The following is a 24,613-nucleotide window of genomic DNA, read 5'->3' as shown; positions in this document are numbered from 1 at the left end:
TTATGTCTTACAGGGCTTATACTGAGTTCAACATTGTATAACTGTATTAATTCAACAGCAAACCTAAAAATTTAAGTCACTTTTGAAAGAGCTATATCTTCGCTCTGGAAACTGTTATTGAGCTTATTAAAGCTGTAATGATATGCTTATGTAAAAAAATAAAAAATAATAAAAAATAGCATGTTAAAACCTAATTAATTTTGTCCACTTATTAAATGTTAACAAAAAACCAATGACTTTCCCCTGTAGTCAACCATGTCTATACACATAGAAAAATCCTTTAACCAATCTGGGCCCGAGTTTCCCCATCTTTAAAGTTCAGGACTAAGGTGGTGAGGGTAGGAAAATGATCAGAAAAGAGGATAAGGAATCACCACCATTAATAAACCAATTCAGATATGGTAAATAGCCACCTAATATTAACATGGCTTTCAATGTTAACACAAATGAATTTGCTGATTTTATAGCTAAAAAAACATTCAACTGTCCATGTTTCATTTTCTTCAACTTAGTATTTCTTAAAACATTCCCACATGTGTAACTCTGGGCAGCTATCTTAACATGGCAAAGGACTGAAGTTAGGATGTTAACACCTTTTTTGTTTTGTTTTTTGTTTTTTTGAGACAGGGTCTCCCTGTAGCCACAGCTGACCTGGAACTCACTATGTAGACCACGTTGGCCTTGATCTCATAGAGAACCACCTGTCTCTTCCTCACGAGTATTGGGATTAAAGGCATGCGCCAACTTGCCTGGCTGAGGATGTCAGCATTTTGACCTTAAAGCTTTAAAATAAAATTAAGCTTAGCTCAAAAAAGATGGAGTGTGACAGGCTTCAGATCTTCCCAAGGGCAGAGTCCTCATGGTGAAACTTACCATCATTTTGATGTTCCCAAAGTCTGTCTCATCCTCCTTGAATTGTTGTAAGAATTAAATACAATGTTTGAAAGCCTTTGCTTAGTTCATTGCCAGGAAATGGTAGCTTACAATGGACAGTTATTACCATTCTTATGGACTGAATTCATTCCTGACATGTGGATGGGGCATGTTAGACTAGACCTTCAGCCAAACAGAAGCTTCCTACTAGAATATAAGAAATAAATGTCCAGTGAGAGGACCAAGATTGCCCTGTGTGGCTGTGTCCTCAGAGATGCTAACCCAGAGGGCTACTTACTGGCCAAGCTGCCCTCACAAGAGCATGCAAGCTGGGAAGCTCGATGAGAGGCCACTGTTTCCGGTTTTAGAAGTAAATGGCTCTCTCTTCAGTACAAGTGAGTCCAGCTTCCCTGAAGAAAAGTTTGTGTGGTGTGACAGGCCTGTTCCCCTGTGCCGTCCTATTGTTCCTCATCTCCATTCCCTCCAAGGCCATTCTGCTTTGTGACTTCAGAAAACAACATCTCACCCACCGTAGGCTTAGCTCCTGAAGAACAGCCTTCTTCGGAAAAGCTAAGGAGCCCAGCTGGAGCCAGGAAAATCTTCACTGCTGGTCTCCAACTCTGGCCCTCAGGAATCTGCTATACTGTTCCGTTTGAATAATTGGCTTTGAAGTCACTTATTTGACTTTCCTGCCAAATGGATCAATAATTGGAACTGATAGAAAATATTCTAAGTGAGCCATCTATTGATACCAAACCATTAGGGTTACTGTTAAATAATTTTAATATCCAAACTGTTAAATAATATAGATCGGATGGAACAGAAGAAAATATGGAGATAGATAAAAATTAAACTGAAACTCTCTTCAAGTTTCTGGGAAGTCTAGCTGGTTCTGCTCCCAAACAGAGAAACTGAAACTACTCAGGGAAACTTGACACTTTTGAAAGGTGTTTAGGGTGGCAGGTTAGGAGACAACGAAGGTCTCAGAGACATAGGGGTGGGTGGAAAAGAAAAACTCTCAGCTTTTGAAGCCTTGATGTTCTTATTCTAAAAATGGGCATAATCACTTCTACTTGACATATTAGCATTTTAGTGATTATTTAGAACAGAATTTAATTGCCCTGGAAACAGAGCTGGTATAGACAGGCATCATTACCCAACACATAATGGTTCTAAGCTTGAAATGCCACACTTGTGTTTCAGGCATTCCTTAGTGACAGGTTTATTATGAGTGCCAAAAGAATATAGCGTGTTATTATAAAGGCAAATTTTACCAGGAATGATCATTTAGTTTCATACTCATTCATGTGCGAAAGAAAAAGAAGTTCAAAATATAATTGTGAATAGGCAGAGAATTAGTTTCCAGATGTATCAAATGCTACTGCACAACTGGTTGGGCTGTGTACCACCCCCACACACCTCTCACTGGGGCCTGCATGTCTCGGGGTCTCTTGAGGCTTCCCCACTGAGTAAACCAGGCTCCAAATGGAGCTTGACGTTTAGAGAATCTGGTTTTTACCACTAATGCTATTCCATTCACACATTTTCATAATTTTTATCACTGAGACACATTTCCCTAATGCTTGGAAAAACATACTATTAGACAATTATAATGAAATTCTCAAGCATACCCCGCAACAAACATTCAATTTCTGAAATAAAAAATGAGTCTTATGTGCACAAATCCCACAGCTTGGAAATGTATATGATACACAACATTTAACCTGTCAGCAGGCTCATTAGTGTCAATGAGTAGAAACTTGTAATCAGTAGATGGTGAGTTTTACATATGTTTATATTTTAAAAGGTTCCTAAAATAGTGCTGTTGGCAAGGTTGATATAGAAAACTTCCCCTGGACGAATGAATTTCAATTTAGTTTTATGATCTATCTATATCTTTTAAGGGGTTCATATTTCAAATGTATGGTCATTTGTAATTAAAAGAGCCACAGTCAACCAAAACAATAATAGTAATAACAATAGTAGTAGCAGTAGTAATAATAAATAACACAAAAGGAATTACAGTTTTAACCACACTAGCCCATGAATAGTCAAGAAAATACACAGGGAGACTGATGTGTGTTTAATGACCATGACCATAAAGATACTTGTATAGTGGCTACATTTAGTATCCATACAGCTATTAAGACATTTTCATAAACTGTAAGAAATATGTGAGCTATTTCAAGATATAATGCAGAAAAACAGACTTCGATGTAAGAAGCCAATTTAGGAAGAAAACAACATAAACAATAGTAACTTGTGTGTTCAAGTGAAGCATCTTTTTAATTTTGAGTAATGAAGATGTCAAGGCAAATGCTAGAGTAGTTTAACTTAATTAGGTGGCCTATTTTTCCAGGCATCCTTTCATTTCCATTGAAAACTCAGCTTCTATGCGAGGCAACAAGAGCAATTTTGTCTGTAATGAAGACCTCAGGGACTGCACAGTAATCATTTGAATGTTATACTGAAGACTGGTTTGAGTAACTAGTCTGGGCTTGTTAAGATGCCAGACTTTGTCGGACTAACTGGATTACTCAAAGCATGGCAGCTTTATCATTTTATTGGACCCATGGTCAAAAAGTCAAGTTGACTTTACTCTCAAAATTTCTCCAAAAGGAACCAATCTAAAAGTAATTGGTCTAATTTATGGTTCAAATTTATGTCACAATCATGGAAATGTTATGGACCATAGTAAAGAGATTTTTTTTTCTTCAGAAATACTCTGAAAAGTACTACCAGTCCTAGGCTCTTTTTGTCATACCTCATTTATACTCTGACTTGCAGAATTTTTTTCATTAGGAAAACATATAATTACAAAATAGAAAGTCATTGATATATTTGCAAATTTTAGAATATATTTCTAAGCAGATTTGAGAAAATATTGTGAAAAACTAGACTTGGAGAGGGAGAGTGGTTCTCTGGCCACTGTGTTGTTTATTATAAACAACAGCAAATTGTGATGATAATTGCTAGTTATTAGGTAGTTTATTATATTAACTCTGTCCTGGCTTGTCACCCCCATGAGTGGTGATACTGTCATGCCAAGCAACAGTAGGTCTGCTAAATCTCTTCGATGCAGGGTTGAGAGCCCCTGCAAATAGAGGCTTCAAAGAATGCAGGTGAAAAAATACACAAAATATTTTCATTTGTTGGATCATCTTTCAATAGTGCTGTGTGACTCCTCTAGGCCAGACATTATTCCAGGCACAAGGGATCCAGAGAGAAACGAGAGCAAGTTCTACCACAGTCAGGTGGGGAGACAGGTCACCCTGGACTCTGTGCTGCCCACAGACAGGGGTGGACTTTCACCTCAGCCCTGGCAGCTCTACGAAACTGGCAAGACCTTGCGACCCACGTTTCAGAACAGTAAGGGCTTCCCCAGACACACGGATGCTCCTCAGCTTTCATATGTATCTACAATGCACAGTAGGAAGCTTGTGTAAAATGCTTAGTTGTAAGATTCTAGGAAAACATACTCTATTTTATCATGCTAGCCTCTCACGTAATGAAGTATCTGAGGCAATCAGTTTAGAAAGAGACGGGTTTGTTCTGGCTCATAGTTTTAGAGATTTCATTTCCTAACTGACAGCCCCATTGCATTTAGGGTTCTGGGGAGCTTGCTGGATGCTAATAGTGAGGAAGCACATGGCAGCAAAGTGTCTGTCTGCCTTGGGGGGAATCAGAGAGACGGATGCTCCTCAGCTTTCATATGTATCTACAATGCACAGTAGGAAGCTTGTGTAAAATGCTTAGTTGTAAGATTCTAGGAAAACATACTCTATTTTATCATGCTAGCCTCTCACGTAATGAAGTATCTGAGGCAATCAGTTTAGAAAGAGACGGGTTTGTTCTGGCTCATAGTTTTAGAGATTTCATTTCCTAACTGACAGCCCCATTGCATTTAGGGTTCTGGGGAGCTTGCTGGATGCTAATAGTGAGGAAGCACATGGCAGCAAAGTGTCTGCCTTGGGGGTCAGGAATCAGAGAGCTGGGGGCCACAGTCCCAGGATCCACATCAAGTGCATGTCTCCTGTGACCTCACGGTCTTGTACTTGGCCCTAGTTCTGGAAGAGTTCATCACCTCCTGATGGCTGCAACATGTGAACTCTAGAAGGTAGTCATCTAAACCAGACATTTATCACTTGTTTGAAATCTTGAGATTTGAGAAATCAGGTAAGACACAGAATTCTAGCGTGGACTGGAGGTGGGAGAGAGATTGGGAGAAAACGGATCCCAAACTGAGAAGAAAATTAAGGGATGATTTCATATCAGGATGCTTAATGTTTAGGGTTCACTGTGATGCTCAATGATAGAAAAATTCATTCAAGTCGAAAGGACAACTGTCTACAGAAAGGAGGAAGGGAAGAAAGTTGGAAGGATGGAGGAAGGGGGCAGATGTAGAAATCAGGGTGAGGTGGGGGTGGGACAGACAACCAAAGAACAAAAAGATGATTTGGTGCCCTGAAGGCCAAGGTCAGGGAGGAAGTAATTTAAAACAACAAAATAACAACAACAACAACAACAACCACCTGGTTAAACCAAGAAACCTAAACTCCATTACTGGATATCAGAAAATCCTTCTTATTCCTCCTTAAAGGACTTTTCCTTACCTAAAAGTTATTAGCCCATCCCCATCTTTTCACAGGGAACTGTCACTGAGGCAGAGATGGAAGGAGGAGATGTCCTGTGTTCAGAGAGCAGGACATAACGCTGCCCTCACGAATGGACAGCAGAGAGCAGAGGGCAAAGAGGTGGTGTGGAAGCGGATATTCTTGAGCGGCCCATAGCAGAAAGGGAAGCCGGGCGTATCCAAGACTAGATCAGATGACTCAGCATAGAAAGTTCTATGAAGAAAACAAAACTCTCCACCTGCTGAAAACATATTTAATTCAGAGAGACATATTTTGAGTGAAGCCTCATCTAAAAACTGTGGAAGGTGCTGCAGACATGCTGGGAGCTCGAGAAAAGAGTTTAGCCTGATGAGGGAGAGAGAGGACCCCACAGCTGGTTGGGAATGTCCTGGTGGGAGCTCAGCTCAGCGGGAAGCCCTGATTCCTGTGGTCTTGCCTTGCACTCTGGCATAGTGTTCTAGGTCATTCTTAAAACGAATTTGGCTGTATATATTCAAGATATACAATATGATGTGGAACACACTGAGATGACAAAATGCTTAACACAGTGATGCAAATGAACATATCCATCATTTCGCAGAGGTGCCTTTATCCATGTGTGTGTGGCCAGAACACCCACCAGCTATTCACTGGAGAAGAATCTTAATTTCATTAGCAGCAGCCCTCCTGTTGTACATTAGGGCTCTAGACTTTTTCTTCCTGTGTATGTGAAGCTTTGTGTCTTTTTAGTTCAACGCTGTCATCTCAATCAAGCCTGACAAGGAGGGAGCGAGTCTCTCAGGGGCTGCTGCCCTTCTCTGGATCTCTTCATTAGTTTCCTCACACTGTCTCTCAAGTTACACAGGCAGGATCCTCCAAGGCCACAAGCTATCCAGAAACATGGCCCCTTCAGACAGAGTTTGGGAACACACAAAGTAATTTTGCATGGCACCGAGTAAGAAAATTGTATCTGAGATAAGGAGAAGTTAAATGGTATTTACACTCAAGTACTGAGTGACCAGAACAGTTACAGCAGAGTATAGGTCAATATGCTGAGAATGGCACCAATGTGCAGTGGCAGCCTTAGGGTTTTTATTACACATTTGTCAGCCTTATTATGGGTAGTATATTCACTTTAAAAAGCTGCCTATTTATTACCAAGCCATATGCAAAAAATTTTAAGGATCTGAATACACTAGCTTAAGAGGTAGGGAATGCACTCAGCAGATAGGGCGAGAAGTCCTTTGAGACAGGCTAAAAGAGTATCATTAATTTTTACAGTGTATTTTCATTTCTGGAGCAGCTCCAGCACAGGCTTTCTATAAAAATCATTTCAAGTTCGAATTATGCTATACGCTTGCAGCAACATCACAGCAACAGTAGTGTTCCATATGTCGCTACTTAGCAACGTAGTCTATAAGTCCCAGAGCAGGCACTGATTTGAAAATTGAACAGGAATTATAATTGTTGAGTGATGCTATGAGGCAAGTTGGATTACTAAACTATGCAGCTGTTTGATGTTATGTAGGAAAAAGGAACAAACTATTTTCTTTCCTACAAGATGACTAAAATCTTATTTATGGCTGCCTAAAGGGATAAATTGATTAAAATTCCCAAAAAGAATAGCAGGTAATGAATTCTTGAACACACTATAGTACAGGAAACAAAAAGAATGCTAAGTGTAAAATTTTAACACAGGGCATTTGACTTCAGTAATTTGTGAAGTTTATTTGCCTCCAGGGTATGCATTATCTTATATTACTTTAAGTTTTAAAACAACTCATTCTAAAAATGTTTTCATGCATGTTGCATTTAAAAAAAAAACAGCCTTACTCTGGCTCATAAACCTGCCATATCTTTAGAAAGCACAAAAGTATTTGGACCTTTTTACACCTTCTTTATAAATTGTTACTGTTTTGGCAACATTCTTAGCAACTCCTGACCAAAATACTGAGAAAAACAATGCCGGTTGTTTGATTTTAGTCAGGGCTTAATATTCTCCGTTGTAGTTGAATTTAGAAACCTAAGGAGCAGAACCGTTAAGATGCATATGTTTTGAATTTGCAATCCTTTATCCCGAACTCCTTAAGACGGACATAATGGTTCTCTGGGAGGGAGCAGCTGCTTTATAACAGCAATCATTTATTGAGTTTGTGTTTCTACTGTTTCAAACAAATTCAATTAGCCCTTACACTTCAAAACCCTAAAGGCACCAAAAAGATGGTACTGGGTTGCTTTAATCTAATAGTAATACTAAACTTGTCAGTACAGTTTTGGGATTGATGGTTAGAAGAAAATTAATAGTAACATTTTTCATTTTTTAATCAAACAGTCCTATTCAGAACTACCTATGTGTCCTAGAGGCTACTTAGTGGAATGAATTCAGCAAAGGAAGAATTTTACATGCAGAGCTCGCTTTCCAGAGGGAGCTCTTACATTGACCAACACAATGGAATGCAAGTAGGCAGAATCGGGTCCTTGAACTTCACCATGACCTTTATGGGTGAGCAATTCAGTGGAGTGTCCAGACCGCCTGCCAGATAAGGCAGTGGTCATAATGACTTCTAAATAAATGCAGAGTTCCTGGAGCCGCAGGCCTGCCTGTTTTGAGTTAAGCAGGAGATGGTTTGCTCACAGAGAGCATCCGTAACACATACGTTAGACTGAGTCTATCTCCATCTAACAAACACCATGAAGGAAAATAGTTTCATACATAACTCCTCTGCACCCTTCCCATCCCAGTACTTAAACTTATTTGGGCAGATAAACAGGCATTGAAAACTATTATGTTGGAATTTACGCCGTAGTGACTTGGAATGTGAAATTCCAAGCAACCATGATTTTACTACTGGGGAATAACAAGGTTCATGTCCATAGAAAGCTCCCCACTCTCATTTATTTGTTATTTATTTTTGCTTACAGTGTTCTTATATATTTTATGCTACACTGGTTCCTTAGGGCAATTATAATTTTGCTTTAAATGCCCTCTCTGGATTAAAGGACCAGGTTTTAAGTATCTAAAAATAAATGGCCACGCATTTACTTTTGTAAATGTAACAATTTAGATCCTTATTGTAGTTTTGTTGTAACATCTTGAAATTAAACACCTTGTCCAGTGGCAATGGACACAAAGGTGCCCTTGAAAGATTTCAGCCATGTGCACTGGGGCCTAAAACTACTCTCTACTCTCTCTTCTACCAACGTCTCCTCAGAAGATGTTACAAGTAGCCTTCTAGGGCCGGCCCACTGGCCATGGGACCCTGGTGATGAACAGAGTTTATTGTTGGAAATGGCCCCAACAGTTGATAATTGAAGCTCTTGGTAGCATGTGTAGCTTACAATGATAAACTCATCCACAGTCAGAGGCACAAATAACCTGCACCTGTAAAGACTTTATTTCCTAAAGGTAAAACAACTGTTTAGGAAAGATCATGCTGGCAGAACAGCTGCTTCCCATTCTGGACAGGAAACAAGGCAGCATCCTTCGACAAATGCCAAAGCTGGTATTTTATCAGCTCCATCTCATTAACTGGAAACAAGGCTTAAATGCTTTGTTTATAAATTATGATTATTCCTGATTGCGGCAGTTACTGATAGTGCCACTCATTTGCAATGCAGCTCTTTGAATTTGTTTAATTACAATTTGAAACAAGGCAGCGAAGATTAGTTAACCCACCTGGCTGGCTGGCACGTAGTCCTGGCTCGGCTCTGCCATGCTCATGTACATGTTCTCGCCGTCAAACTGCGAATGGAAGCACAGTAAACATTCAGCAATCTTGACTGTGTGTTTTTCTATTTCCTTTTTTTCTTCACCATCAAACTGGAAAACAGTAGCCATAAAAAAATACCATGGCTGGGAATATGAAAAATCTGTCATAGCAAGCCAGCCCATCGTTCCTTTGATGTTTCTGTTGTCATCTTTCCTGACCCTGCATGTCAGTGATTTAGAGTAATTAGTGCTCTAGTAATTACAGCAAGCAAGCAAGAAATGAATGGTTTCCTTTCATCTGCAATCTGTTTTAAAACAAAATGGCTCATTTTGCACGCCATGTATACATACTGCAGTTCGGCTGTAATAAAGTATTAAACGGATAGCACGATTTCTGAAAGAAAAATAAAGGGAAATACAGGACGCATGGCTCATGCATTCTCAGTCAGCTCTCAAAAAATGAGAAAGCGCAGAGTTCTCATAATGGACTAACACTGGCTCCACTCTAAAAATCTTCTGACCAAACCCCATTTAAAATGCATAATAATATTCAAAAAGAGCATGTGCCACCAGATCCATGACTAAGAATGGAGTATAACAAAGGACTCACAGCAATGGTGATAGCACGTACAACTATCATGTAAGCCCAAATCAGTCAAAAATCCCAGCATAGACCTGGGGAAGTGTGTAAGAAACCCCAATCTTACCCAAGGAACTATTGGCAATTGATGGTTGCTGGGACAGAGAGAGTCAATCTCTTTCAAAGATGTCACTCTTGGTAGGTTAATCAGGGTCCAATGGAGGGGCCCACACTGAAGGACATTTGGGAACACAAATTTGGATAGGCACATATATATACATGTGTATGTATATATTAGAGTGTGTGAAATTGAGCAAGGGAGGTGGGGAGTGAAGATAGGGGAGGGAATCAAAATGTGATCAAAATCTATTACGTGAAATTTGCAAAAATTCAATAAAAATAAAAACTTAAAAGAAAGAATAAAGAATAACAATAAAACATTCAGGCATGATGATGAAATTTCCTTTCCTGAAGAATTTCAAGTACTTAGAATAAATGCAAACATTACAAATGCATGAAATTCGCCCACAAACTTGCAAGTTAGGAACACGAGAGGAGTATATTCACAGGGCAGCACAGTTGCAGTACCATGAAACAATCCAAGCCACAGCAAATTAATGACAGCAAATTAGGCTTCATGATGTTGGGTTCTGAAGGTAGTTAACATACATTCAGACTTAATTCTCCACCATCTTTGCCACTGGTACATGGGAAAAGCATTCCTCTTTATTTAGGGGAAGACTTTCCCAAAGGTAATCATTCAATGGACAAATATAACGACCTTCAGAAACCTGGGTGTGAATATGTACCTAGTGGCAAATGTGAGGCATTACCTTTCAAAACAGTACAATCATTAATAGAGGGACAAATGAATGGTAATTTGGACATATGCTATACACCACCAAACTGATATCCAACAGAAATGATGGGTTATATAGATACCACATTCAGCTATGGGCTACTAGCCACATAAGAAGGTTATACAGTCCTATGGGTGTACCCGGATCTCTAAACTGTAGCTAGAAGTAGTGAGCATCCTGAACAGCCTCCAAGACACTGAGGCATTCACCAGTTTCACCTTAAGTAATAAACATTTATTTTACACAGTACCCTGTAAGGTAAGCACCTTTCACATCACGCACACTACTTATCTCAACGGTCATGAGGGGCCCTGTTGAATGAGTTGATTATTGGTGCAATCTAGAAATTAGCACAAGTAAAGAAGCTCTGGGTGATTTGGCTGCTCTGTCCACTGGCTGGGGGTGGGGGTGGGGCTTGAGTTCCAGTGACTTACCCAAGGATGTTGTTCCATTGGTCAGATGAGCTTCCACCTAATGCCAACTGCCCAATGTATCCAGCAACTCAAATCCTGAAAGAGCTTCACAGGGATTTCTCCAGCATTGCCCGCTGTGGAATACACTGGTTTGTTTGCAAATGTTTGTAATGTCAAGATGCCAAAGACCCACTTAAAATATGGACAGTTTCTTTGACTATAACAAACTAAACGGAACAGAAGTAGTGAAGTGAATCAGATGCTCCACAGCCCATGCATATTCTAGAATGTGTTACTTTCTATTCCATCTTCTCAAACTCAATTTCTAAATCTGGCATCACTCTCAAGCCAACTAAGGCTCTGAAGTTTTGGTTTCATTCTATCCAAAGTATAAGCTAATTGAGTATATTTCTGTTACTGCTTTGGATGAATATTTTTCCCTCAGAAAGTTAAGTGTTTTGGGGCTAAGGCTGAGATAGCATTTCACAATTAAAATATGTTGTTATAAACACTGTAAATTTTCTGAGTATTCTCCATGTCCCAGCTACCTATACATATATTAATTGATATGCATTAATTAATTTAATTTTCATAACAACCATGTGTTAAGTGTTATCAGTTCTTGGATTTTATAAATGAAGATACAAAGAAACAAAGAAGTTAAGCTAGATGCTCAGAGACACACAGCTTGTCCCAGGCATGGCTGCCCAGTCTGACTGGCAGGTGCCTTCACCCATGAGAAAATATCAATGAATTCTGAGTCCTAAGGGTGAATTAGCAACTAATTCTGAAAATAACATCACATCAGACTGATGGCAGCTCAGGTAGAATAGCCCAAATTTGAAAACTGGAAAGCCAAAATGCTCAAAAATTCAAGACTTTTTAAGCACCACCATTATGTCACAAGTGGAAAACTCCAGAATTCCTGCAAATGCAGGCACACTAAAATTAGCACATGAACTTGCCTTCGGATATGGATATATACTATATATGAAACTTGAGTTTCTTACTTGGGCTTAGTCATATTCCCAAAGTATGTGTGTGTGTATATATATATATATATATATATATATATATATATGCATATATATGCAAATATTCCAACTCATTAGGAAGTCTATTGTACTATTAACAAAATTCAAATCATATTTGCTTCATTAAACAAATTATCTTCCAAAAGAAAGTGGCAATGACTTGAGAAGCTTCCACTTTCCAGAAGGTTTTAATGGTTGAGGTTTCTTTTAGGTAACTGGAGCAGAACCTAAGGTTTAGTGAATCCTAGGCAAACACTCAACCGCTGAGCTACACCCCTCGCTCTCCTGGCTGCATGGAGGAGATCGACTCAAAGTTTTACAGTGAATTAAAATTGGTTGAGGGTTAGGGAGATAGCTCAGACAGTAAGTGCTTGCTGCAAAAGCATGAGAACCCAAGTTCAATTCCAAGCACGCACAGTGCTACACACACTTATAGTGTCAGAGCCCGGGAACTGGAGACAGGCAGGTCCCTGGAGCTTCCAGGCCCGTCAGCCTAGCTTAACCGGAGAGCTCTAGGTCTCAGTGAGAGATGCTGTCTAAAATAAGAAGGTGATGGTACCTAAGGAACAATACTTATGGTGGACCCCTGGCTTCTGCACACACACACACACACACACACACACACACACACACACATGTGCCTGTGCATGTGCACACACACGTGTACTTGCACACTTGATAGGATTCATAGACTGACCAGGGACCGAGAGGCCTGGCTCTATCTTAACACGTACCCTTTATGAGTTGAAAAACTAAAATCCATGTGTCGAAATAGGCCTCCTCCGTCTCCCTGTGCCTGAAGGATTGCTGTTGGACAGTGGATTGAGCCTGAGGGGAGAGGACAAGCATAACCTGGCCCAGCTTCTCATCCATTTGACTGGACAGTCACAGCTCAGCCTAACACACTCTGTCCAGGAGCTGCTGCCAGGGACTCAGCAAGCCTCCCATGATCTGACCATCTTAAAAGGCACCCCATGTTGTGGGCTTACGGCCAGTTGTCATTTGAAGTAGAATTACAGCTCACAGAGTTCTAGAATTTGGTTTTGGAAAGATCCCTGAAGACATCTATCTGAATTTCTCACGTCTGATGGAAGAAATAGATGCTTTGTTGGTCACATGGACCATCTGGGAATAGAACCAAGGTCTGGATTCTGAGTAGAAAAGCTTTCCACTATGATATATTGCTTCATTTTCTATTACCCATAAAAGGTGGGAATCAGACTGTACCGCTACAGATGCTCCTCATCTGCCAATGGAGTTATGACCTGATAAAATCATTGTTAACAACTTGAAAATATGGTGAATCAAAAATGTATTGAATACACCTAACCCACCAAACATCACAGCTTAGCAAAAGCTTACATTGGAGAGTGTTGGCTGCTTTCTCTTATGATTACATGCCTGACTAGGAGCTGTAAATTACTGCCACCGCCCAGCATTAGCGAGCAATGAACTTCATCTCGTCAGCCCATGAAAAGATGAATTCAAACTAAGTACTGTGGCTTAGGGATAGAGAACTCGCCTAACATGCACAAAGCCCTGGGTTCGGTCCCTAGCACCACTAAATAAACACCAGAACTGGGTGTATGTTGGATGTTTATTGCTCCTGTACTCCCAGAAAAAAAAAATAAAAAAAAAAATGAAATCCTAACTTCAGTCATCATAAGTAAGGGATTGTCTGTGTCTAATTCTAATGTGCTGTGTTTGTATACTCACAAATCTGAAGGCACAGCAGGGCATTAGTATACTCTAATGACCCCAATTCCCTCTATGTGGATCACATATCAGATAACCATTATTAGATTATTAGTAATTACTTCAATAAAATTGTTTCATTAAACATAACTAACTGCATTTTCCTATGTCTTCTGTTTAATCACAATTATTCTTAGAAGTCAACTGAATTTAGGCATTACAACGTTTCAAAATATGTCTAAGATACTAGGGCTTTTCATTTCCATGTATTCTCAATTTAAAACCTGAAGCAAAGTTTGAGAGTATAAACAGACTGACTTATTTAAATCTAAATGTAAATGGCATCAAGTCAGGATTATAAAAGACCAAGTGCTTTTATATTCTTCATTGTGTTTTTATTTCAAAGCACCAGGGGATGCAATCACATAAAAAGTCATTTATAATCTTCTACTACAGTTTTTTGAAATTGTTTTTAGAGGATATTAACCAAACCCATAATCCCAAAGAGCTTTCCAAACTAGGCAGTGATTATTTCTTCTATTTAAAAACTAAAAGCAGGCATCTAGCTCTGGATGAACATAGTGAGTGATGAGCAAAACTGGGTGATGTTAGGCTCCCAAACCAGAAAACCAAGGACAGTCTAAAATAAATGTGAAAGGCAGATCAGTCACTGGCTCTGGTACTGAAGGTGGGATGTGTTTTAGGGAAACCGTTAAAGAAAACCAGAAAACTGCTGCTAAGGGAGAGAGAGGAAACAAAGCTTCATGGAATTCATGCAATAGAACTGCACTGCATTGCCTATGAAGGGAAAATCCTTACATTTCTAGGTGTTCTTCTAAAGAAACATTCAATACTTTAATTTTTAAAAGTAAGCTAAAAATGGCAATGTTCATGGCAGTGAGTTACTTGACTTTTCTTAGAAAATGTATTATAATAAATCATCAGAAGGGGGTAATAACTTCAAAATAAAGTTTCCATTTTTGTATTTCTTGTTCCAACTTTATGCCTTATTTAATTTTATTTATTTATTATTTGTTTATTTGTTTGTTTATTTATTTATTTGATGTAATGGAAGAAGTAGTAACTTTGGGCATCAAAGTCAAAGACTTTTAAAAAATACTTTATTTTATTATTTTTATTTTATGTGTATGAGTTTATTGCTTGTATGTATGTAAGTGCACCCATGTCATGCAATGCTGCGGAGGTCAGAAGAGGGCATTGAATTCCCCTGGAACTGGAGTTACAGACTGTTGTTAGCTGTCATGTGAGTTCTGGGAATCAAACTCAGGTCCTCTGTAAAAGCAGCCAGTGCTCTTAACCACTGAGCCATCTCTCTAGCCCCCAAAGTCAAAGACTTTTGATGTTTTGTTTAGAGACAAGCAGAGTTGGGGAATGAGTTTAGTAGTAAATTATAAGACCCTAGGTTCAATCCCCTGTACCAGGAAGAAAAAATCATTTAGAACTAAATATTTGGAAAGTTCAGCATAAGATGAAGGGGACATGCCATTGGCATGTATCGTAAAGGATCCAGTAAAAAATGGAGCAAGCCTAACTTCCCACCCCTATACCTCTGCAGGATTCTTTTGGGTGGGGAGGTGGTGGAGGGGGCCATGTGTCTGTCTCCTGGGTTGAATCTGCACATGTTGATATACACTCCTCTCACAGCAGTCATCCCTGCATACTGAACCCTGAAGTGTGACCTGGAAATGTGGCTCACATAGGCAAAGCCCAGATTGTAAAACCAGGCAAAGAAAAGAACAGAGATTCTCTGCTCCTGCTTCCAAAGCCTCTGTGTTCCAACCTGGGCACACATTGAGCTGAGCAGAAGAAGGGGCCCCACCACCACCAGGCTCCTTTCACTTGAACCTGAGTGGTAAACACTACTGTAGAACTGAATGGAAAGGAGCTGAGCAGGGAGAGGGAGAATATGAGACCACGGCTTGGAAACTGGACTCCACTTTAGAACCAAAATTGACCCTCACTTTATTTTTGTCCTAGTGTACATTTCTTTGGTGAAACATTGCCTTTACACCAAACCTCAAAATTTCATTAATAAGCTCTCCCTTGCAAATACTGTCCTGTGATACTGTGCCTCAGTGGCATGAATCTCAAGGAAAATGCCTCCAAGGTTAAGGGCATGGCTACCATGCAACAGATTTGATATAATTGTTTCTGACTAAGTTCACTATGCTCATGTATTCAAATAGTCATTGAATTCTTTTAGTAGTCCCCTAATAGACTCCTCATGCAAGACAATAATGCCATCATGATTCAAACTTGTTTTAACTTCTTCCTTTGGAAGTACTTTCTAATCCCATTAAATAAACTTATTCATTTAGTGTGCTGTCATACGACTATTGCAACTCCTTATTTTATGAATGGTAGTTCACAGGCTTCTCTGAGATGGATTCCATCTCATGCTTCTCAGATCAGCTCTGCCTGCTTCTGGCCTTGGCCAATAGAATGGTTGACACCAATCTCATACTCAAAAAGTCTTCATGGACCCCGTTCCGTTGCTACAAGAACTTTGGGCCCAGATGTCCCCCAAGCAGGTACCAACCTATTTGGAAAAGTTCTGCTTCTTGTTGGGGACAAGAAGAACTTCTGCCTGCCTCAGCATCTGCAGGATTGGATGTAGAGCCTGAGGGTGCAGTGGTGTTGCAAAAGGAGAGGACTACTTGTGTCTCCTGTGGTTTATCTGGAGATGGACCTCACAACCATCAACAGGTGATGTATTATCATAAAGTCACGAACACTTGAAATCATGCGCTGTATGATTTGTTCCTTCTGTCTCGCCCCAGGATCGTTCCCTCGGGCTTCCTCAGCTTGCACTTCCCGTGGTTAACATGTGAGCTTTCACTACAGGATCTACTCCCTGGACAGGTGAACTAGAGCAACACCCATGGCACTGGCTGGTAAGTGACTGTGTTCTCAACTGCTGCACGAATGCTATCCTGTTTTGTTCCACTTTCCTTATGTTACTATTAAGAGTCATTAATTCTCTCTTCCATTCTTATGCAAAGACAGAAACCAACTTAGGAAGCATATAGGTAGAAAAACAAGATTCTACATCATGAACAGCATTACTTCACTTTAAAGAAAAAAAATGCAGGTTTCTAGAAACTTCCATATACCCCAAACCTTCAACACGACACAATCCATTTTCATTATGCATTGCTTCAGAAAGAAAAGAGTGTGTGGATGAAAGCTTGACTACGAAGCCATTCTGGTAAGTTTAATGGAAATTAACCCAGTCAAAATACTCAAGACATGCTCACTTATTTTTTTTTTTTTTTAACAAAAAAGGCACATATAATCTCCAGTATCCCCTAATAAAGAGCACGTATTTTTGAGACCATGCAGAGGCTTTGTTTCCTACATGAATTCCCCTGGAACTTTTGAAATTCTATAAAGCTTACAGCTGCAAAGCTATGCTGCAGTTGAAACAGCACTGATCCAAATATTTGGTTCAGAACATTCTTTTGCCGTGTCTTGTTTTAGACCAATTTTTCTGAATCTATCTATGAAGGGGAACATTTGAGACATGCATCAAACTTTCTGGCAGCCCTTACCTAAGCTCACTTATTTCCACATCACATCAGCTATCATCTCATTTACCACAATACCTAAATTCTACATCAATGTGGAATGAAAAGTATGAAAGCAATTACTCTGGGGGTGGATGGCTCTTGTCTTGCCAGTATTTCCTTTTTAAGCACAGAGAACATTTTTCAGTATCTGACATGTAGAGAAAAAGGTGAGAATATTTTTCAACACATGTCTGGCCTGAAAGAATATGTTCAGCTCTGAGAATCTCCAAGTAAGAAAAATGTAAGACTAGAAGAAATTCAGAGCACTGTAAAGATTATGGACACTGAATGACTGGTAAACTGAATGATGGTCTATATAAAAATAACAGTGAGTTTCTATTCAAATTAGTTTGATAACAACTGAGTAGGATGAGATGAGATATACTTTTAAAAGAGACTGAAGAAATGGGGCTGGAGAGATGGCTCAGCAGTTAAGAGCACTAGCTGACTTTGCAGAGGACCCAGATTCGGTTCCCAGCACTTACACAGTGGCTAACAACTATCTGTAACTCCAGTTCCAAGGGACTCTGATGCCCTCTTCTGATCTCCATGGGCATTGCACAACACAGGTGCACTTACATGCAGGCAATACATTCATACACATAAAAATAAATAAATAAACAAAAATTTAAGAAAGAGACTAAGGACAAATAATGATTGAATAATTTTGAAGTTAAAAAGCAATAGTATTAAATAAAAAGACACCTATGAAGGTATAGATTTATGAAGATGGATAGCTTCACATCTCTATTATAAATACTGAAATAGTATTTTGACTGAATGTAACAATTATGTTACAAGAACTACAGACTTTTGAAAATTACAATCTCCTAAAGGGAGCACAGGTATTGAAATGTATCTTTGAACACTCAGGAGGGATCTGACCAGAGTCCGAAGTTTCTGTATCCGAAATGAAAATATAGGATACTTTAAAGAATTTCAGAAAAAATCCTCCAAGTCACTAACCATGTTCTGCCTGAGGAATCTGAAGTTGTGCAACCATGTTCTAGCAAAAGGCGGAATTTTACACTTTCTTTAACATTTTCAAATACTATGTGGTTACATACATTTTTGCCATTTCCTTGAAAGCTTAATCTGTGATCTGATGTGACTTTCTTTAATGATTTAATTACTTTCTATGAAGATGAAATCATTTCTTGTGCTTCAGCTTAAAGTTTAAGGCACACACTGTCCTCTTCCCAAGGCATATTCATTACATATACATTAGAGCTGTAGTGCCAAAGGTTTGCTTTTTTCTCTCTTTTCAGAAATTCTAACTTCTCCACAGAATCATTCATTTGCTCTCCACTCCCATTTAACATTTTCGGAGTCAATTTCCCAAATGTTTTATCGTCTCCTTCCACACTGTTTTTTGTTGTTGTACTTGTTTTGATAGAGTCTCCTGGAAGTCACTATGTGGATCTCTTACAGAGATCTACCTGCCCCAGCTCTGCCTCCTGAGGACTGGGATTAAAGGTGTATACCACAACTCCCAGCCTCGTACTGATTTTTTTTTTTTTTTTTTAGAACATGATATATTGCCAGGAGCTCAGTGGTGTTAAAATTGGGATTCTTGTGCAAAGCTGTATGTGGATGTCCATTCAAAGCCTCATTTACTCTATGATGAGGTGAGGTTGGTTTCCTTTGTTTATGATATACCTTTGAAGAAAAATTGATAGTGAAAGATACTACTGTATGATGCTAACAGGCAGACCTAATATGACCTTGGTGATACATTAAAATTAAGAGACAATCTCGGGTCTGCAAAGATGGCTCAGTAGTTAATCTTGCAGAGGACATGGGTTGGATTTTCAGCACCTACATGGTGGCTAGAAAGCATCCATAACTCTAGTTCGAGAGGATCCAGCACTCTCTTCTGGTCTCCACAAGCAATGCACACATGAGTGCGTGCAAGCAAAACACTCATGCACGTAAATTAAATTTTAAAAATTAAAAAAGTTAAATGATGGTTAACGCATTTCTAGATAAAATTGCGATAATGTCTCAACATTCATTCAACAAATACTAATTTTGCACAGACTTATGTGGTCAGGGTGGATAAAAATCCGGTGGTACAGGCAGTTTTCACGTCCTTTTATCAGTAAACAAAATGAGTCCCACATATTTTTCCCATAATTCCCGTGTACACGTCCTCTTTTGCTCTCTCACCTAACTCTGTATTCCAGCCTTGCTGGGTGCTTTGTGTGTGTCTAGACAGTCCATGCTTCTGAGCCTCCCCAAGGTCTCCTCTGCCAAAATACCTCTCAACCTGTACTTCCTGTCCTTTCTCTCCTTACGTGGTAATACTGTGATGATCACTGAATTTATCAATGGACTTGGAACCCATCAGAGTGTAAAAGGTGATTCTACTAATAGTGATGAGCAATAAGCATAAACTTGGGACTCTCCCAGCCAAGGGGAATTTTCCTACCAGAAAGCAAATCTGCTAGATGTCCTTGATGATGTCCCTCCCCGCCCGTGTGAGTTCTCCACACCGTCTTGTGCTTATGTCAGCCTGTATCTTATCGCAATGACCTTGGCCCACTACCTCCCTCTTATATTGAACTATGGACACTGTGAGGCCAGGACATTCCTGACTGACACTTAGCCTAGGCCTAGCACACTTTTATTTACCCTATGTCATTAAAATAATGATTAAATAAAATTCTGCACAATAATATGAGAACTAAAAGTATTTCAAGCATCTTAACTTGCAGTGACATTTTCTGAGCGTCAATTTCCAAGTCAACATCTTTCTATGGAAACTGAACCTCTGGGAACATGGGACAAAGGCCTCCAGATCATATGTCAGTTTTCTGTTGCTTCTTGTTCTACAGCAGCAAACTCTCTTCGGTCACTCTGTGGTTTAAAGATTTTGAAAGGAAGCTTATTTTACAGGAGTTTAAATAACAGCTAAAGGTTTCATGTCACAGGGCCATCTAGCCCTTAGACTCCTTGATCCTGGCACTGGGGGCAATGAGCAGATTGTGCACAAGATGATCCATGTCAAGTTGGTGTGTTTTCACTCCCAGCGCGAAGCTGTGATGAACACTATTCTGAAGTCAGACCAGCATGCAAATGAAAAGTCAGCTGGACTAGTAGACAGAGCGTACTTTATTCTTTCCCTTTCCCATATGCTTCATGGGTAATTTCAGGATCTTTCCATGGTGTAGTTATGGCTTTACAGGATGTGTGGGGAGAGATGCCATCATGGAGGTGTCTGAAATCAAAGACCCAGAGAGGAGTCTGGTCCTGTCATTTCCTATCATATTGGCTTTTGGATCAAGAGCAAAAATTGTGTTTTATTTATAAAGTTATGTCAGATCAAATGAGACACAAACATCACACAGATGCATTTACAAATTGTAAAGTTCTAGGCCTATATGTGCTGTCATCCATTATGGAAACTATGGGACTTCCCCGCAAGGCAAGATTGCTTGACTATTTCCATCAATTTTTGGAAGGTCAATCAGTGGAAAGTAGTGGAAATAATCAACTAAATGTGTTATAAAGTTGCCTTAATTTTGCCTTTAATACAGAAAGTAATACATAGGCACAAGTGTTATCTCCATCATACCCTATATATGATCTTCAAGGGAAAATAATGAAGATCAATGAAATTGTAGATCGTCACATGTATGCACCTGATGGTAAGGATATATCTATAAACATGGTCTTTACATATGCACACATTTGCCTACTGTTTACACAGAATGTTTTTCATCTACTCGCTTTTATTCAGCTAACATTTAAATTACTCTTGACTATGTATGAGGACAGCTATTCAGGCATGACCATACAAAACTGCAGAAGGAGTACGGAACCATAAACCATGGTTGAACTTTCCACTTAATTAAACAGAAACTATTACTCACTCACATAAACTATATCATATCACATCTACTAAAGATGCATCAGTTTAATTTATTGTCATAAAAATTAAGACATCAGGGGCTGGAGAGATGGCTTCGTGGTTAAGAGCACTGACTGCTCTTGCAAAGGACCCGGGTTTGATTCCCAGCACCCACATGGCAGCTATGAACCATCCTTAAATTCCAGTTCCAGGGGAATCTGAAGCCCTCTTCTGACCTCCGTGGCATTGCATGACATGGGTGCACTCACATACATGCAGGCAATATACTCATACACACAAAATAAAAATAATAAATAAAATATTTTTAAAAATTAAGACATCAAAGAGTTTGCCCCCCAAAACAAGCTTATGCACTTCATTGCAATAATATGTTGTAAATGGAATGTCTTCTATAGCATTTTATTTTCTATGACCTATTAGTTTTATGCATTAAATTACCCACAAGATAACAATCATTTACTGTACTTCACTGAACTGCATAACAACCTTTTGTTCTAGTTCAACAATTACATAATGTAGCTAGGCCCAAAACGTACTTCAGTGATCGGTTACCACTTCTTACGTTGCTCACATCAAAGGACTTACATCAGCTCTGCTATTGTCAGTCTATTATTCACCTTCTGTAAGAGGCAGGGCATCATTAATATCTTTTGCACATTTCATATTTGCTATGAAGGATTCTGGCATAATATATTTTTATAGCCATTAAGTAAATTAATATTAATGTTAGATTAAGTGGTTTCAAGAATTTTTTGCTTGAAATGCCTTCTGAATACTTCTGGGCAGAATGCACATATTTTAAATACGTCTAATGAGTCTTGTCTCCACTAGATCCTTCAGTGATACTTGAGACATTAAACTTGAACAAATAAGTTAAACACACTGAAGTTAAGAATAGGATGGAAATCAAACATTAGAGCAGATTAAATTATCTAAAATGGATTTTTATTTTACAAAGCAGAACAATGTTGCCTTTTCTTCAGAGCTAATACAAATCTCCAAAAGTTAGCTTAGAGTGTCCCCAATTTAATAATACAGCTCCCTGGATATATGACAGGAAACACACCCACATCCAATATTTTAAATCTGCATTTTATAATACCCCACTTCATTACACTTTTAGGCAATGAACCTGCATTTGTAAGAGTCCATTTGTATTAGTGGTTCCAAAAGTAATGTGGCTTCTCAAAACATGTGCTTCTGACCTTTATGTGCACTGTAAACTGCACTTTGTAAAACTGCATTTTCACACTGTCAGATTATTGAAAGGGAATGGCTGTAGATATGCATTTGCAGAAGAGCCTGTGAGGTTCATGCATCTGCTATTTTCTCCAAAACTTCTTTTTATCTTTTCTCCATTCGCAAGCACTGAACACTGTTTTCAGTCAAAGATGTTAGGCTCACTTAATGAAAGATTTCTAGGAGGCCAACTGCATTAAATATATGGTTTAAGAGGTACCTTTTTTAAAAGGGTCATTAGCATTTTCTTGGTTCTTTTTTGATTGGAAGTTTCATTTTTATTTAGATTTTTTTTCAATTGCTTGGTCATAGATTTACCCATTCTTATTTTAAAATAGTGAAAGGACATATAATGCAGCCCACATCTTTTGTGGAAATAGCGCTAACCTGGGCATGATTTGGCTCTACTCTGGGGAAGGCATGGCACTATCTGGAGACATTTTTTTTTTATTGTTGATTGATTTTTGATTGCTGATGGATGCCAGAACATACTCAGGGACTCAAGGCCATGGATAGTCCTGTACATCCTACAATGCACAGGACAGACCCCAAAGAATGTTCCAGTCTCATGCAGACTGTGCTGCTGCTGCTGCTGCTGCTGGGAAACCCTGGTCTATGAGTTTGTAGATTGCATCATTTTTATGACAAACTGAGAGGAAAGAGAGGATGAACTACAAACTGATTCATGACAATAACAAAGGCAGCTCCTCAAATTTTAAATCAAACATGTCATTTTGAAAAATCACTTAGATATAGCCCTAACAGTCTGTGCAGCATGGTGTAACCACAGAACTCTCTCTTTGGGCCAGTAGCTCTCCTCTGAGTGTTTTGGGCGTGAGGCTCAAAGGAATTAGAGAGCCTGGAGGATCTCAGGATTACAGCTTCATTAATTCAAGATAAACGCACACTGTATTCCACACACTTTGCAGTTACAATTACTCTGGATAAATATAGAATAACAAAATAAATTCTTCAAACTACACATAAGAACTGCCACTTGTCATGCTTAATGCCTAAAAGCTCTAAGAAAAATTAGTAATTTGTTAATTAGGATTCTATTTATCCTTTCCTGTGCAAAACTAATCATTTGTTTGCAAGATGCTGCATCTTCATTAAAGCCATTAGTATTCCAAATAGATAGCAATATTAATTTTCTAAATGGTATTGGAATTTCACTACTGTGTTTCAAGCAGTTCTTAGAAGTGAATGTTTCCACATAATATAATCGGTTTAAAATGAGCAATTCTTGCCAATAGGTATATGGAAAATAGACAATACCACTAATCATGGCAGACATGCAAATCAAACCACAATGAATGAGGCCATCTCTCTCACTAGAATGGCTACTTTCTAAAAGACAAGAGACAAGCGCTCTCCAGGATGTGGAAAAAAGAGAACCAGCACAGAGCGTTAGTGAGAATGGAAATTAGCACACCCATCATGGAAAAGAACACAAAGGTAACTCAAAAAATTAAAAACAGAACTACGTTGTGCTCAAAAAAATCCCGTTCCTGGGTATATACAGAAAGAGTATGTTGGAGACATCGGTAGTCCCAAGTTTATTGCCCCAATAATCATGACAGTCAAGGAACAGAATTGCTTTAATTGTTCATCAACTGAGGAATGGACAAAGGAAACGTGTACACTATGGAATACTATCTAGTCATAGAAAGTATGAAATCCCATCATTTGTGACAACAAAGATGGAATGGGAGATCATCATATTCCTTGAAATAAACCACACAAAGAAAGACAGCTACCTCCTGAGCTCACTGCACATGAAGTCTTAGAAAACGGAACTCATGTAAGCTGAAAACAGGATGATGGGTATCAAAGGCTGGGGAGAGTCCAGAGGAATGGACAGGACAGACTGGTTCACGGGCTCTAGGCTGTAGCTGGGAGAAATGAGTTTCTGACGTGCTATTGAATAGTATCATAACTATCATTACAATAATATTCTACACATTTTTAATAAGCTAGAAATGGATTTTAAATATTTTAAGTACAGAAAAATAATAAACATTTTGAGAAATACTTGTATTTACCCAGATCTGAATGTTACATACTATTTGGATGTATAGAAACAACACCTGAGCTAAGTATATCAGTTAAATTTTGAAAGAGGGAGATTCT

At 38.9% G+C, this 24,613-nt stretch overlaps 1 protein-coding gene across 1 annotated transcript in view; it reads right to left on the bottom strand.

Annotated features, from left to right (window-relative positions):
• Tox (thymocyte selection associated high mobility group box) overlaps nt 1-24,613 on the bottom strand; it is a 311,520-nt gene that overhangs the window by 147,896 nt on the left and 139,011 nt on the right. Inside the window, exon 2 of the mRNA XM_008832094.3 lies at nt 9,163-9,228. Within this exon, the coding sequence (XP_008830316.1) occupies nt 9,163-9,228 (66 nt within the window). The remainder of the gene's footprint in view (nt 1-9,162; nt 9,229-24,613) is intronic.

This window comes from Nannospalax galili, unplaced genomic scaffold (assembly GCF_000622305.1).
Source record: "Nannospalax galili isolate Female #2095 unplaced genomic scaffold, S.galili_v1.0 scaffold796, whole genome shotgun sequence".
Classification (NCBI taxonomy): domain Eukaryota; kingdom Metazoa; phylum Chordata; class Mammalia; order Rodentia; family Spalacidae; genus Nannospalax; species Nannospalax galili.
The sequence above is the reverse complement of the archived record's forward strand: the minus strand, read 5'-3'. Positions and strand labels throughout refer to the sequence as shown.